This window comes from Malurus melanocephalus, unplaced genomic scaffold (assembly GCF_030028575.1).
Source record: "Malurus melanocephalus ecotype Western Australia unplaced genomic scaffold, MMel_1.1 scaffold_157, whole genome shotgun sequence".
In the NCBI taxonomy this organism is placed as follows: Eukaryota; Metazoa; Chordata; class Aves; order Passeriformes; family Maluridae; genus Malurus; species Malurus melanocephalus.
The window spans coordinates 1205680-1220805 of NW_026623389.1; the positions used below are offsets into that span (position 1 = coordinate 1205680).

The 15126-nt window shown below is 46.3% G+C and overlaps 1 protein-coding gene across 6 annotated transcripts in view; it reads left to right on the forward strand.

Moving 5' to 3' along the window:
- RBM47 (RNA binding motif protein 47) overlaps positions 1-11233 on the forward strand; it is a 77689-nt gene extending 66456 nt beyond the window's left edge. For 5 of the 6 annotated variants that reach the window (XM_057371777.1, XM_057371778.1, XM_057371776.1 and 2 more), the window contains 4 exons: positions 1802-2961; positions 4456-4662; positions 7814-8016; positions 8403-11233. In XM_057371777.1, the coding sequence (XP_057227760.1) occupies positions 1802-2961; positions 4456-4662; positions 7814-8016; positions 8403-8654 (1822 nt within the window). In that variant the 3' untranslated portion in view covers positions 8655-11233. The remainder of the gene's footprint in view (positions 1-1801; positions 2962-4455; positions 4663-7813; positions 8017-8402) is intronic. The other variant, XM_057371779.1, reaches the window with a different exon arrangement.
- The last annotated feature ends 3893 nt before the right edge of the window (positions 11234-15126 follow it).

Here is a 15126-nt window from a genome sequence, read left to right on the forward strand (position 1 = left end):
AAAAACCTGTTTAAAAGAAAAACCTAAGAGCCATTTTTTTTTTTTAAATAACCCTGTCAAACCCAGATTGGGAGCATTTCTTATGGTGGTCTGCAGAGTGTCCTAAAAGGGTCAGCATATTTTGACAGTTCCATCAACAAACTGGTAACAAATGCAAATCATGACAAATCAGTGAAGGAAAGACTGATGGAGTTGTGAAACACAATGAGGAGGAGCCAGTTGTGTAATAGTCAATCGGTGGGATCTACTCAAAAGGCAGTTGGGATAGGGCTGAATGCAAGGTTGTGGCATTYGGGAGTAATAAACACAAGTTATGCCTGCTTCATGGGACATAACCACAGCAAGTGGTGTTTCTATAAAGGATTTGAGGTTAGAATTGAAAAAAAAACACCCAATTCCATGTGATTTGCTAGTGAGAAGGTGTGAAGAAACAGATTTGGCAATGCAGAGACATGGGGAGAAGAAGGAGGGATGGTCTTCATCCCTGTCTATATCAAAGGTGAAAATGGTTGAAGCTTATTCAAAAGACAAGTYGTGTCTTGATTAAATGTCTTAAATATCACTACAAGGCATAAGCAGAGGTCTTGAAAGACTCTTTAGTCTACCAGGGAAAGGTTTAACAAGTAATCCTATCTGGAAGCTAAAGCAGGATAAATTCCCATGAGAAATACTGCACACTTACTTGTATGATGAAGTGGTTAGCAAACAAGCCATACAGGGAAGTGGTGGGGTCCACAGCTCTCTGTTTCCTTAAACCCAAGGTCCTTGTGGAAGATATKATTTACTCAGATAAATATTACAGGACCTGATGTGCAAATAATAATAAAATGTAGTGGTCCATTGCGTATACAACCAACTGTATTAAAATGTCTGGTGGACTTTTGCAGCTTTAGAAGYTGATGAACTAACTACTCTCAGAGTCCCAAAATGTCTTATTTAATCGTGCTCAGAAAGAAAGCCCACTGTCTTCCTGTTTTGGTCATTAGCATGGTCATTTCCTGGGTGTCTGCATTTCCTGCTCTCTGCCTGTGTTCAAACACAGAATGAGGTTTCTAAGATTTGCCTTCCTCTTGCTGCCTTGCAGTGCTGTGCCATCCACTTGGTCTAAAACAAGCTGCCTCTCATGAAGAAGTGATTCTCTCCAGCTTTTGCCCAGYCCTGCTGTAGCAACGGAAGGGGCAAACATGTCAGACATTGTAACATGAGCAGCAGGCAGCTCAGAAGCTTGTCATCACTATTTGCACAAGAAAACAAGAATTGTCCCCCACCCTGATGCTAAAGTGTATTTACTATTTCCTACTTGACAGTTACTGTGAAGGTCTAGAGGTGCAAGGGGTTGKTATCAAATGGAAACAATGTCTGGTGTTTCTCATGCATTTGCCACCTTTCACCATGGAATATGGCACCAGATCCTTGTTTTGTTCAGGAGTGAATGGATTAACTGACGAGTGACTGAAAGGGAGGAGAGGGCTCTGTAGGTATGTGCCTCTTCCGGTCAGTGTGTGTGATCCCCATCCTACATTTCAAAGAGGAGGCAAGGCTCCCAAAGGTCTTAGGATTGTGAGATATTTGGTGGCATCCATTCATGGTGACCCTGGTGTCCTGTGACAGCATCTCTTGATGCCTTGGGAGGTGTGGGCAGGGGATCCTCCCACAAAGAGGAGTTGTGCCTATGTCCGGGATGCACTCTCTTGCAGTATCACTCTTCAGGCCGGTGTGGCCTGGAAAATGAAGGAGAGAGGTGGAATTCTGAGGGTAGCTAACAGCTTTTAAYGAGTGTCCTCCTTGTTCGTTTGGCCAGGTTTTATCACGCTGTGAATGAGTTTGACACCATGACTGCTGAGGACTCCACTGCAAGGATGAGCAATGATTCCACCAACGTGGCCACCACTAAAGTCCCCGAGGGCGTTGCTGGCGCGCCCAACGAGGCAGCTCTGCTGGCCCTCATGGCCCGCACCGGGTACAGCATGATCCAGGAGAACGGGCAGCGCAAGTACGGGGGCCCTCCTCCMGGCTGGGAGGGCCTGCACCCTCCTCGCGGCTGCGAAGTCTTCGTGGGCAAAATCCCCCGCGATGTCTACGAAGATGAGCTCGTGCCCGTGTTCGAGTCTGTCGGCCGCATCTACGAAATGCGCCTGATGATGGACTTTGACGGGAAGAACCGCGGCTACGCCTTCGTGATGTACACGCAGAAGCACGAGGCCAAGCGCGCCGTCAGGGAGCTCAACAACTACGAAATCCGCCCCGGCAGGCTGCTGGGCGTGTGCTGCAGCGTGGATAACTGCCGGCTCTTCATCGGCGGCATTCCCAAGATGAAGAAGAGAGAGGAGATCCTGGAAGAGATTGCCAAGGTGACAGAAGGCGTGCTGGATGTCATTGTGTATGCCAGCGCCGCAGACAAGATGAAGAACAGAGGTTTTGCCTTTGTGGARTATGAGAGCCATCGAGCAGCAGCCATGGCCAGGAGGAAACTCATGCCGGGAAGGATCCAACTGTGGGGACATCAAATTGCTGTTGATTGGGCAGAACCAGAGATAGATGTGGATGAAGATGTCATGGAGACTGTTAAAATCCTATACGTGAGGAATTTAATGATTGAGACCACAGAGGACACCATTAAAAAGGTGTTTGGTCAGTTTAACCCTGGCTGTGTAGAGAGAGTGAAAAAAATACGCGATTACGCCTTTGTGCACTTTACAACCAGGGAAGATGCCATTCATGCCATGAACAACCTCAATGGTGTTGAACTGGAAGGCTCATGCCTGGAGGTGACTCTGGCCAAGCCAGTGGACAAGGAGCAGTACACTCGCTACCAGAAAGCAGCAAAAGGAGGGGCTGCAGCAACTTCCGAAGTTACTCAGCAGCCTAACTATGTTTACTCTTGTGATCCATACACGCTAGCGTACTATGGATATCCGTACAATGCCTTGATCGGGCCCAACAGAGATTACTTTGTGAAAGGTTAGTAAGCACAAACAGGGGATGTGATGGGCAGTTGGGTCTCAGGCTGATATGAGAGGCCTGCCTCAGCCAAAGGACAGCCAGTGCTATGCAATTTTTTATTAATACTCTTTTATAGGTCTTTTTGCCATATTTCTGTTTGGTCTTACTTTAGTTTATGACTACCAAACTGCATTTGTATGGATAAACTGTATTTATGTATAAATAATTGCCAGTGTACAGGCTAGTAAAACAGATATTAACAGATATGGTTAAGAATGAGCTAACAGACCAAGCATGGGATGGGGAAGAGAGGGATCTGGGTTTCATGAGTGTTGTACTAAGTCTAAGGAAGTYTAAGGATTCCAGCTTCTGATGTCTCCGTTCAAAAAGCTGGATCCTAAGCATTAAAGATCATGACAGAGTGTTCTGGAGGTGTGAGTATGGTAACCTAGTTATCCAAAGGGAGGGAGAGACTTATTTAGGAGCTCTCTAGGTGTCATTTACCTTTCACATTAAAATGACAGTAATGCTGTGTCCTTTAAAAAGTCATTTGAGAACTATGAGCTGAAGTGAAAAATAATTCTTTTACTATGTATACCTTAATTAGTTATTGGTTACAGTCATTAAGAATTTACCAAAAATCACTTATCCATTAAAAAAACCCCAACAGCTATAACTGGTATTATAATTACAATTATCATGTACTTACAGGAATTACGGTTTCCTGAAATWTGTTGTGTATTTCCATAGAAGATGCAATTCAGCATGAATATATTCTTACCACATAAAGCCTCATAAACCAAGGAGTATTTTTAACCCTAGTTGATCAAGAATTGCAGCTTCTTCTCAATTTGCAGACTTGTACTTGCAATGAACTGTGATGGAGTTGAGTAACAATCTAAATATTCAATTAGACCATCATAGAGCACATTAATACTGCAGAATTTGAAGTAGTATCATAACACATGTGGAGTCACTAAGATGAATAAAGGCAATCTTTTTGGAAATGGGTTATATACACCTTACTAATGAAATAGCAGAGAAAACAATGAAACAACATTAGTAAAAATGAATGCRGTCGTGGGACAAGGTCGGTTGAAGACGGGGTACAACACTGTGCCACTTCAGCAGGGTCCCATCACAGCCAATTGACAGGTTGGGTCTCCTCTAGGGGACAGCTGAAAGGAGAACCTATTCCTAAGGCACAGAAGTCACCCTGAGGATCCCCTCTCTCTCTACTGACTGCGTTGAACCCATAACACTTGCCACAGGAGTTGCATCAACATAAATGAGCAGTTAATATATTGCTCACAAACATCAAAAGTTAAGCAAGAACAGGCTTACAGCATGCTTCTTAGGCACTTCTGTTTTCCTGAGTAGGGAAAAGACCTTGCTGGCTTCAGCAGCCACATTTCTAAGCACAAGCCCCTAGGTCTCAGCCTGGGGTCACTCATGCTCCCCACAGGGCTGTCACTCTCTGTTACTCACCCTCTTGTGTGTTGTTATCATAAGCAGGCAGCATACGAGGCAGAGGGCGAGGTGCAGCTGGCAACAGAGCCCCGGGTCCCAGGGGATCCTACCTGGGGGGATACTCCGCCGGCCGTGGAATCTACAGCAGGTACCATGAAGGCAAAGGAAAGCAGCAAGAGAAAGGATACGAGCTGGTTCCCAACCTGGAGCTGCCTGCAGTCAATCCAGTGGCCATTAAGCCYGGTGCAGGTCAGTATGTGTAAGGAGGGGAGAAAAGCAGGAGTGGTGGGCAAGTGTCCACTCCCAGCCTGTCCCAAACATTCAAGGACCCCTCCAGGGCCAGTCTGTGTCTGGGGCAGTGGGATGGCCCCCAGGGCTGGGTGCTCCCTTCTGCTGGGTGTTCCCTTGTGCTGGTGCCTCCTGGCCGTGGCCAYGCTATTTTACAAAAGAGGCACAAATATATGGGAACCCTTCAGGCCAAAGAAAAAAGGACTGAAGCAATGCCCACTCCTCTTGTCCTCTTTTGCATTTCCTTAGGAAGAAGCAGACTTTCCTCTCCTTCTAGTCATTTACACTAGAACGTGGTGACTAAGAGCAATCCTCTTCTCTTTAAATGTCTTCAATGCTAATTTCACCCTGGGAGACTCCTATCCTACATTTCCAGCCAGGCAGGAGTCCTCCCCATTTCACTCCTATTTCTCCAGTGGTACAAGGCTGAGAAAGGATCTGGGGCTTTCCCATTGCAGGAAAGTCCCTGACTGAGGCAAGCTCCTCCATCTCCATCGGTGGCGTGGGGAAGGGGCAATGCAGGGAGCTCTCAGGGCCCATCTTGCAGCAATGCAGTGCCTACAGGAGTGCCCTCATCTCTGCTGGGCTGTGGTGAGCCAGTCCAAGGGCTGAAGTCCCCTTCTGCCACTTCCGCAGCTCAGTACCCAGCCCTTGCCATTCCCAGGTGAAAAACTTGAAAGYTGAAGCTCTGCAATCCTCAACATCCTGTTTGGAAAGATTTTTATTTGAAAAGGTAGTCTGAGGAAGAAGGTCCTTGAAGACGATGGGGACAAGCCCTCTTGCAGAAGTCCTCATGTCTTCTGTCTATTGCTCTTTCCAAGCAAACTGTAACTGCAGGATCCAAGCATCATTTAATAGTAGAGCCACAGTAGTCATATTCCATTCAGGTCAGTGAAAATTATAGCTTGCATCTAATGAGGGCTGTGAAGAGTTCTTCATAACAGCTGGATGAGACAATGTCTGAAGAAGTCTAGAGACAAAGGAAGGCTGTTAAGACTAGAGGTATTTCCAAAGGAGGATCAGACTTCCTGAGAAAACTGCCCACTCACAACCAGAAAATACAATGCTATGCATGTTTGCAAAGATACTTCAGGAATTCCAGGTATTACTAAAGGATACTTGAAAAGTGAGTTTTGAAATGCATGCTTATTAGTGGTGTCTGTATTCCATTTGCATGCCAAACAAAAGCTTGAAGCTCAAGTCTAAATGTTTCTACACTTGAAGCATGTTGAGTATCAGATTTTTCTCTATCAGACCTTCTCCTGTCATATGGTTCCAGCACAGCCTCAGAGCACAGAAGCACCCAGTCTGTGCTCCCCAGTCAGATCAGCTGATCTAATAAGATCAAAATTTRCCTCTGTTATGAAGCGGGAATGACTTTGAAAGCGCATTACCAGAACAGAGGAGTAGAAATGTAGAAACTGCAAAATTTCCGGCCTATGGTTTAGATCCACCTTAGAGCTCTCTTTTTGCAAATGGTTGGAATACTCCTGAGAGGTCACCCAATACCCCAGGWACCTGTTGCTGTTTTTCTGCCAGAAGTTACTGAAGGGTGGAGCATGTGGGCTCTTTGCCTTTRCCTTGGTATTTAAACCAGAGATAAAACTGGTTTGAGCTGACCAGGTGGATTTGACCAGGTGCAATATGAAGCAATGGAAATCATAGCATCATAGAATGGTTTGCATTGGAAGGGACCTTAAAGATCATCTAATCCAATGCCCCTGTCATGGGGAGGGATGTCTTCAACTAGGTCAGGTTGCTCAAAGGCCATCCAACCTGAACCTGAACACTTCAAATAAAGAGGCATGCACTGCTTCTCAGAACAACCTGTTCYAGTGTCTCATCAACCTCATTAGAGAGTATTCCTTTCTTACACCCAACCCTCTTTCAGTTTAAAACTGTTACCCCTTGTCCTATCACCATCAATCAGCCTTACCACAAAAGTCTTTTTCRAAGGTCCCCTTCAAGTACTGAAAGGCTGGAGTAGAAGCCTTTTTCCCAGAGACATCTTTTCTCCAGACTGAACAACCCCAGCTCTCTCAGTCTGACTTAACAGCAGAGGTTCTCCAGCTTTTGAACATCCTCAGCACCTGCTTCAATAGGCTCACATCCTTCTTGTACTGGGGGCCCCAGAACTGGGCATGGCATTCCAGGTAGGGTCTCACCTGAGCAGAGTAGAGGGGCAGAGTCACCTCCCTGCACCTGCTGGCCACACTGCTCTTGATACAGCTCAGGATACAAATGGTTTTCTGGGCTACAAGTACACTTTGCTGGGCCATGTGCAATTATCACGAKTATTGGGAATGTTCAGCAAAGAATGTTTCTTACACAAGCAAGCCCTGAAGGTCCATTTTGGACCATGTACAAATGTACTGTTCTGAATGCTATTGTTCCACCAGAGTGTTCTCATTTTGTCTGAAGGACCATGACCCTAATTATATCACATTGTCCAATTTTGCCATGAGGTAGGATTCACTAAAGAGAAATTTCTTTTTTTTGTGTGTTATTAAGTAGATTGATCCTATAGCAAAATAAAATGGGATAAAACACATTTAGCCAAGCTTGTCCTCGGACATGCTGGCAAATGAGCTGGTATTTCACAGGCTGGCCAAAGGAGGGCATGTAAGGCTGACTGGTTGCTGCCTGTAACTTCTGCAGTACAAACCATAACTTTCTGTCCTGGAGCACTTTCCTATGGCAGCTACACATTCCTGGATATCAGCAGCTGGAGCAAGGACCCCACTGGGACATTACAAACTCTTACCCCTGGTGCTCAGGCCACACTCTCGGCCAGTGGGAAGGACAGTAGTTGTCAGAAGCGGGTTGCAGCTCCCAGTCTCCAGGAGGACTCTGGCCCTAGGACACTCRTGGGAGAAAAGGCTGGACCAAACAGGCAGCACCAAGCCTGTCACTATGCATCAGCCATGGTGCTCCCACCCATGMGGAGGGCAGAGGTGTCCCTGGTCCCCTGCCTGTACACAGGGCCACCTCCCCCAATAAGAGCAGCACGGGATCACTGCTGGAGAGTTGGCAGAGATGGGAGGGAGAGCTCTTTGGCATGAGGTCCTGGAAACTCTCTCCCAATGTGTCTGGTACGTCTGGTCTCTCCTAGTGGCCATCCCTGCCATTGGTGCCCAGTACTCCATGTTTCAGGCCGCACCACCAGCCAAGATGATGGAAGATGGCAAAATCCACGCTGTTGAGCACATCATCAACCCTATAGCTGTCCAGCAGGACCCAGCCAGTGCAGCAGCTGCCGCAGCAGCCGCAGCCGCAGCTGTAATACCAGCTGTCTCAACACCTCCTCCCTTCCAGGTGAGCTCAGCACTGAAATCCTGCTTCCCATACTTCTAGTTTCCCATACATCCTGCTATACATACCTCTTGGGGGGAAGGCTACTCTCCTGCCTTGCTTCCATTCAGCAGATGCTCTYGAAGATGTCACAGTGCACAACAGCCCTGAAGTTCATCTGACCTGTCTTAGACATCTGCACATTGGGCAGCTGCTTTACCCGTTATGGGTTACTCAGACTGGGAGGGAGGGAACAGCCTCCCATGATGGCAAAACTCCCAATCAACAGAGCATGTGCTGCCTACCCTTCTGCTGCTCCCTCCCTTCTGGGGGTTTTCCATTCAGGGCGTGGAAGCGGGATGTTACAACAAAGTAAGCGCTTTATTTGAGGTCTGACCCTTTCCTCCCAGGGTCGCCCCATCACGCCCGTGTACACCATGGCTCCCAACGTGCCGCGGATCCCCGCCGCCGGGATTTACGGGACAAGTTATGTGCCGTTCGCAGCCCCCGCTGCGGCCACAGCGACAATAGCCACGCTACAGAAGAACGCCGCCGCTGCCGCCGCCGCCGCTGCCTACGGAGGATACGCGGGCTACATCCCCCCGGCATTCCCAGCTGCCACCATCCAGGTGCCCATCCACGATGTCTACCAGACGTACTGAAACTGTTGGCAGAGGAGGATGGAGGAGAAACACACACTGAAGGAACACTTTACTATTTATGAAGAAAGGACTGTCTGCGAAAGAGTAAACATTTGGGCTTGGTAAACTGATGGAGAAAGTGAAGAATGTCATAGAAAAACATGTTTGAAATATTTTCTATGCTTGAAGTTTTCACTAACTTTTTTAGGCTATTTTTAAAAATTTAACATGCCTGTATTCATACATTTCCAAAGGACCTCAATGCATCCAGCCCACCACTGACGTGCATTTATATGCATTGTAGTGGGGTTGCATTGGGTCTTTTTTTTTTTTAGCAGTTATATTTTCAATATATTTGTGGTATGAAGGTTATTTTTTAGTAATTTCTGCACTCCAGAGATGTCTATTTTGTAGTGCCTTTAATAATATATCAGCTATATATTAAAATGCACACCTGAGCAGCTAGGGAAAGTTTTAACAATATATTTTGAAGAGTATATTCAATATTTAAAAAATACATACCTTAGTTTTTTTGTTTTGTTTTGTTTTGTTTTTTTAAGAAGAAAACAACAAGTATCTTATTTAAAAATTATACTGGAAAGTGCAATTTGAAAAATGTGCAAGACCTCTGCATTTTTTGCTGGCATAAATACAATCTGCTCGTTCTCATTTGAAATCACAACTAATATTGCCTGTTTGGAAGAAAGATAAAAGAAAGAAAAAGCCTCCTCACACGTACCTCTTCATAGTGTGATTTGCAGGCTTGTTTTAAGCAAAAGAAAGCTCCGAGTTTTCCTTAGCAACTGGATTTTTTATTTATTGAAGCTACTTGTTGTTGGAGCACGTGCAGAAACAAGTAGCTGATATTTTGCRCGAGGTGTCTTGACTTAGATCTTCATCCAGTATAAAGCCAAGGCTTTTTTTCAATGCTCTTCATTTTATTCTTTGAAGTATATGTTGTAGTGACTGAGAATGTATGCTGCTGTTGGCAAGAGTAGCCAYGCTCTCGCCGAGAGGATGTGCAGCATTACTTACCCATTGCTCCATCGTGTTCCAGGAGAAATTTCAAGGTACTAGGGGTGGTAGTGATACTGGAATTAGAGAAACAGGGGTAGCCTCCCTCCCAGCCTCCCTTCCACTCTTAATTCCCCTCCTCCACAACTGGAGTTGTACATGCACATCAGGGGTGGGAGCGATTAGACCCAATGATTTTAAGACATAGAGCTTGTAAATATCTTTTAATATACATTTTTAAAGTCATTTTATGTTGCAAATTTGCATGGTATGTGGTTTGCCACAAAACAAAAGCCTTTTATTGCGATGTTATAAAAAAGTTTGTTTTATTAAGAAGTAAATATATTATTGCAGTGTTTTGTGGCCTGTTTAAAGGCTTTTATTTAGTAGTGCAGTGAATGTAAAATATAGTAAAATGGTAAAGAAATATCTTGCCCTTTGTGAAGTGCATCAGCTCTGCAAACACAGCTCTGGTGACAAAAGGTGAGAAACAGGGAGTCAGTAAACAATATTCCTTTTCTTTTTGTGGTATAAGTACATACCAAAGGGGTTTCACAYTGACCATATTTTGACAATGAACCACTTCCACACAGCATCCAGCTCAGTTAAGTGACCTTTTTAACACACTTCTTTTGCTCGCCTCAAGATTGAGCCGTTGTATTTTAGGTGCTCTTGCTCAGACAAGCTGAGCTCCCCTTGACCCTGTGGACCTGTTAGCRAAAGCACTGTGAGGTTACCCATTAGGTCGGACTCTGCCCCTCCACGCCCCTTCCCAGGAAACTTTTATTGTCTGTACCCGCACATCTGAAAGCACACCCAGACCTAAGCCCCAAGGTCCTGCCCTTGCATGGGGCAGGGGAGAGGAGGAGATCTGGGCAAATCTCGAGGGGGAAGCCCCCAGACAGAGGACAGCACTGCCTCCTCCAGCCCTCCAGGGCCTTACATGGCTCAACACTAAACACTGTGGGTCCTTGGGCCATGCACAAACACCTCTGGGGCCAGGAAAAGGCAGTCGAGTGCTCTGGGCCCCTAGTGGCCCACTTCCAGCCCCACGCCATGGCTGACCCACAGAGGAGAGAGCAAGGGTGATGGSTCCCTTCCCTCTAATCCTCTCCCTGCCAACAGGACAAGGGACCTGCCGCTCACCAAGGTGGCAGGAAGAGAAAGGAGCCAATGAGGGCAAACCATGAGGTGTCCGCCGTCACCAGTGGGTTCCTCCTGTGCCAGGGCAGCAGCAGGCAGCAGCCAGGGATGGAGGCAGRACCCAGGGATGCAGGCAACCAGGGCATGCTGAGCCTCCCGCCCGTGCCTGTCTTTACACTCACTKCTAAACCATTTCATGTACACTACTACTGAGGTAAGTCTGATAACTTGAAATGTGAACATCTTTAGGTTAAGAACAAACTATTCTAAGAAAGAAAAAATACTAAAAAAACAAAACTAGTGTGCCTTATTCTCAAAAGAGCTGATATTTTAGATATTTTATTGTATCTCTCTTCTCTGTATTGTCAGAAGTGTCTGAGTTTATTTAGTTCTTGCTCCATTTACGGTACATTTCTAGGATGTAGTGAATAAAGCATTCTTTAAAAACAGAGACTGTCATTTTATTGCTACATCCCATTCTGCCAAGGCTGTGCTCCTCTCCAAGCTGGGAAGAGGGTGTTTGGGGCAGGAGAGGAGCAAGCACTGCAGCCGGCATCCCTGCAGGCTCCTGTAGGGAAGGAAGATGAACTGTCCCGCTGACTCCTCTGTCCCACTACCTGCAGAGGACAGTAACCTTCCCAGCACTCTCCATTCTTCCAGCATCCTCTGAAGAGCCCAAATCTCTCTTTACACCCAGTTCAGAGTCAGTGCCTAGACATGGACAGAGCTGGAGCTTACAACTGCCTGTGCTTTCCATCCACCCACCGCACAAASTCCTGCACCTCCGTTCCACATCCTCACTGCCAGGCAGGAGCACTGGAAACTGGTTCATCTTTTTCATTTCAGCATGCTCCATACTTCAAACACATAGAAAGCTAAGCTGTACCTCATGTGCAGTGCCCCAGAATCTCTGGCTGTTTCCCTGGTGTAAGTACACCTGGAGAAAATGTGCTGCAAATACCAAGTTTGTGGAGAAGAGCAGTCTGAGGCAATAGTCGTGGCTAACCAGAGAGGTCCCAGTTGCTGGAAGGTGTCACATCTGACATCCATCTGCAAGAAGGGATGGAAGAAGAAACCAGAGAACTATYAGCAGTGACCAATTAGTTGGTGAGGGAAAGGCTGCGGATGTTGTCTAATTTTATTTTAGTACAGCTTTTGACACTGTCTCCCACAACATTTTCCTGGAAAAACTGACTTCCCATGGCATGAAGGACATTCATGGGTAAAAACCTGTCTGAATGGCCCAGCCCACTGCATGGTGGAGGGATGGAGTTACATCCAGCTGACAGCCAGTCAAGACCCGCGTTCCCCAGGGCTCAGACTTGGGGCCAGTCCTGTTTAATRTCTTTGTTGACTACAATGAAGGGATTGAGTGTCCCTCACACAGTTCACAGGTGACACCAAGGGCGTGACATTATCTGCTAGAGGGCAGGAAGGCTCTGCAGAGAAATCTGGACAGGCTGGAGCAGTGGGCCAAGGCAATGGATGAGGTTTAAAGTGGCAAAGTGCCGAGTCCTGCACTTGGGTCACAACAAACCCAGGCAGCAATACAGGCTGGGGACAGATTGGCTGGAATGTGGCCCAGTGGGAAAGGGTGCTGATCAACAACTGCTGAACATGAGCCAGCATGTGGCCAGGTGGCCAAGAAGGCCAGTGGCACCGTGGCTTGTGTCAGAAATAGTGGCCAGCAGCACCAGGGCAGTGATTGTCCCCCTGTACTGGGCAYTGGTGAGGTCACACCTCAAATCCTGTGTCCAKTTCTGGGCCACTCACAACAGGAAAGACATTGAGGGCCTGGGCSGTGTCCAGAGAAGGGCAGTGGAGCTGGGGGAGGGTCTGGAGCACAAGTCCTGTGAGGAGCAGCTGAGGGAGCTGGGGRTGTTTARCCTGGAGAAAAGGAGGCTCGCAGGACACCTGATTGCTCTTCACAAGTGCCTGAAAGGAGGCTGGAACCAGGTGGRGGTCGGTCCTTCTCCTGAGTAACAAGGGACACAACAAAAGGAAATGGCCTCAAGATGTGTCAGAGGAGATTTAGATTGGATATTAGGAACATTTCCTCACTGAAAGGGTATTCAAGAACTGGAAAAGGCTGCCCAGGGGAGTGGTGGGATCACCATTCCCTGGAAATGTTAAAAAGTATGAGGATGTGGCAGCTGGGGACATGATTTACCCTTGAACAAGGCAGTGCTAGGTTAGCAGTGAGAKTCGATGATTTTAAAGGTATTTTCCAACATTAATGATTTGATAATTCACTTGGATGAATGGTGGCTGAAACCACCAGCAAACCATAGCCCTTTACAGATGTTCAAACATGAGGCATGACCTTCACAAAAAGCTGTTTTCCAAGTGAGATGAAGAATTCTGAAAGAAACAGAAACGTGTCTGCTCTTTCCTTTTTCCCTTTATTCAAGCTACCCAAGATTAAAATTAATCTACACCGCTTTTTCTAAACATACACTTTACAAGACAATTCCTTTATTTTTCTAGACTGCTGATTTCTGACTTCAGTTTTGTAAGATCTTAATTAATGATTAACTCGCGGTAAGGTCGAAATATGCAAGTCATTCTCAGGATATTAACATAAACAACACCAGAGAAATGCAATTGCGCTTTCAAGATGACCTTGCTGCCTTGGGAATGTCAGGAGCTCTACTGAGGCCTTGGGCACTGTGACAACTCAAAATGCTGCCAAGGTGATCCCATTCCCTTTTTGAATGGCTTTCTTGATGATCTTGAAGAGCAGACGTGCCCTTCCCTGACTGGTATCATCCTAAAAACCATGGAAAAAAAACAGATTTAGCTTTCTTCAGGAAACACCATCCAGTAGCGTAACTGTGATACAACTATTGTATGAACAGATTTCGAAGAAACTCTACTCCACCACTCTGATCAGGCAATATTTCATTTATAAAAACACTAGAGCTCAGAGAACATGGAAAATGCATTTTTCATACAGAAAGGTATATGCAATACTTCATCTCCTTTTCTGTGGCTGGTGTCACACCCCTAATTTTTCTGGTGTGAATGGATCCTGGGCACCTTAAGAGCTCTCTGCTCCCTGGTTCCAACCAGCCAAAAAACTGGCCCATCATGCTGACCTGTAAAATAAATAAACTGGAGACCTACATTGTAACAAGAGAAACTACCTCTGCTGCGCATCTAAAAGCCAGCACAAGTCAGGTTTTATGCTCCAGTGTGTCAATTAAATGCTGAATCACACTTGACTGAGTTTTAGAGCCAAGTCCTGCCTGGCAGCAAAATGGTTGGAATGGCATTGCAGGGAGAAGCTGCAAGCTAGGGAATAAAAAAAAGGCAGGTTTGTGGCACCAAGTCCCTCCCTTTTGGCACGAAGACAGGCTGTGCCATGCAATTGTGATTGTTCAAGTTGCCAAAGAGAAAGAGACTATGGAAAGTTTTAGAAATTTGGTACTGTAGAAGTAACTTCATATAAAACATTTTCTGTCAAGCTGATGAATTATATCAGGTATATTTTTCTTCCAGACAGTAAACCAGAACTGGAGTTCACTTGGTTCCTAATCAAAGCAGACAGAAGCTCTGTCTCACAGTCGTCACTCAGGCAAAACTGCTACTGTTGGATTGGGAGGTGAYCTGTCAAGGACTCTCTGCACCAGAAAACTTTACAGGGAAAAATGCTCAGGTGTGCTCARGTTTGTCCCACATGTACCAAATGCCTGTGTCTCCCCAACAGAGTGTCAGATGTCTTTGTCTGAACAGGCTGTGTCAGTTGTCAGAYATCTCCATTGGAACAGACTGTGAAAAACTCTATCCCACAGTGGGTCCTGGGGCTTTACCTCCATGTGACCAGGGCTCCCCATAGCCTCCTCTGCCCAGGGCACTTGGACAGACAAGATCACAAACTGGGCTGTGGACTGGTGCCCAGCCTGGCTGTTCCTGCATTTCTGCATGCAACTGGTTTGTAGGGTGGTGGCCACCCTGGAGGAAGCTGGGTCACGTTTCATGTTTGAGCTGACACCACTGTACTTTTAGTGTGAAGAAAAATAGGCTTTTGTTCTTTTTTTTACCTCTTTCCAAACACACACATGTAATTTTTGGCAGCCAGGTTGCACTTTGAGCCAGTTCTTTTGTGTTTTTGCAATGTCACYGAAGTTCAGCCCCTGCCTTCAATCTGTGCACTGGTGGGAAGCGGGAAGCCACAGGTAAGCCAGAAGATCTTCGTGAAACATGAAATAAACCCCTGCAAACAGCCTACACAAGCCACAGGAATGACCTCAAGCTAACCAGCAAAGAGAAAGATGAGTTTAAGTCAGTCAGAGGCAAACTAGCCTACCCTCAGTGCAGGTCCTTTGCTCCAAAA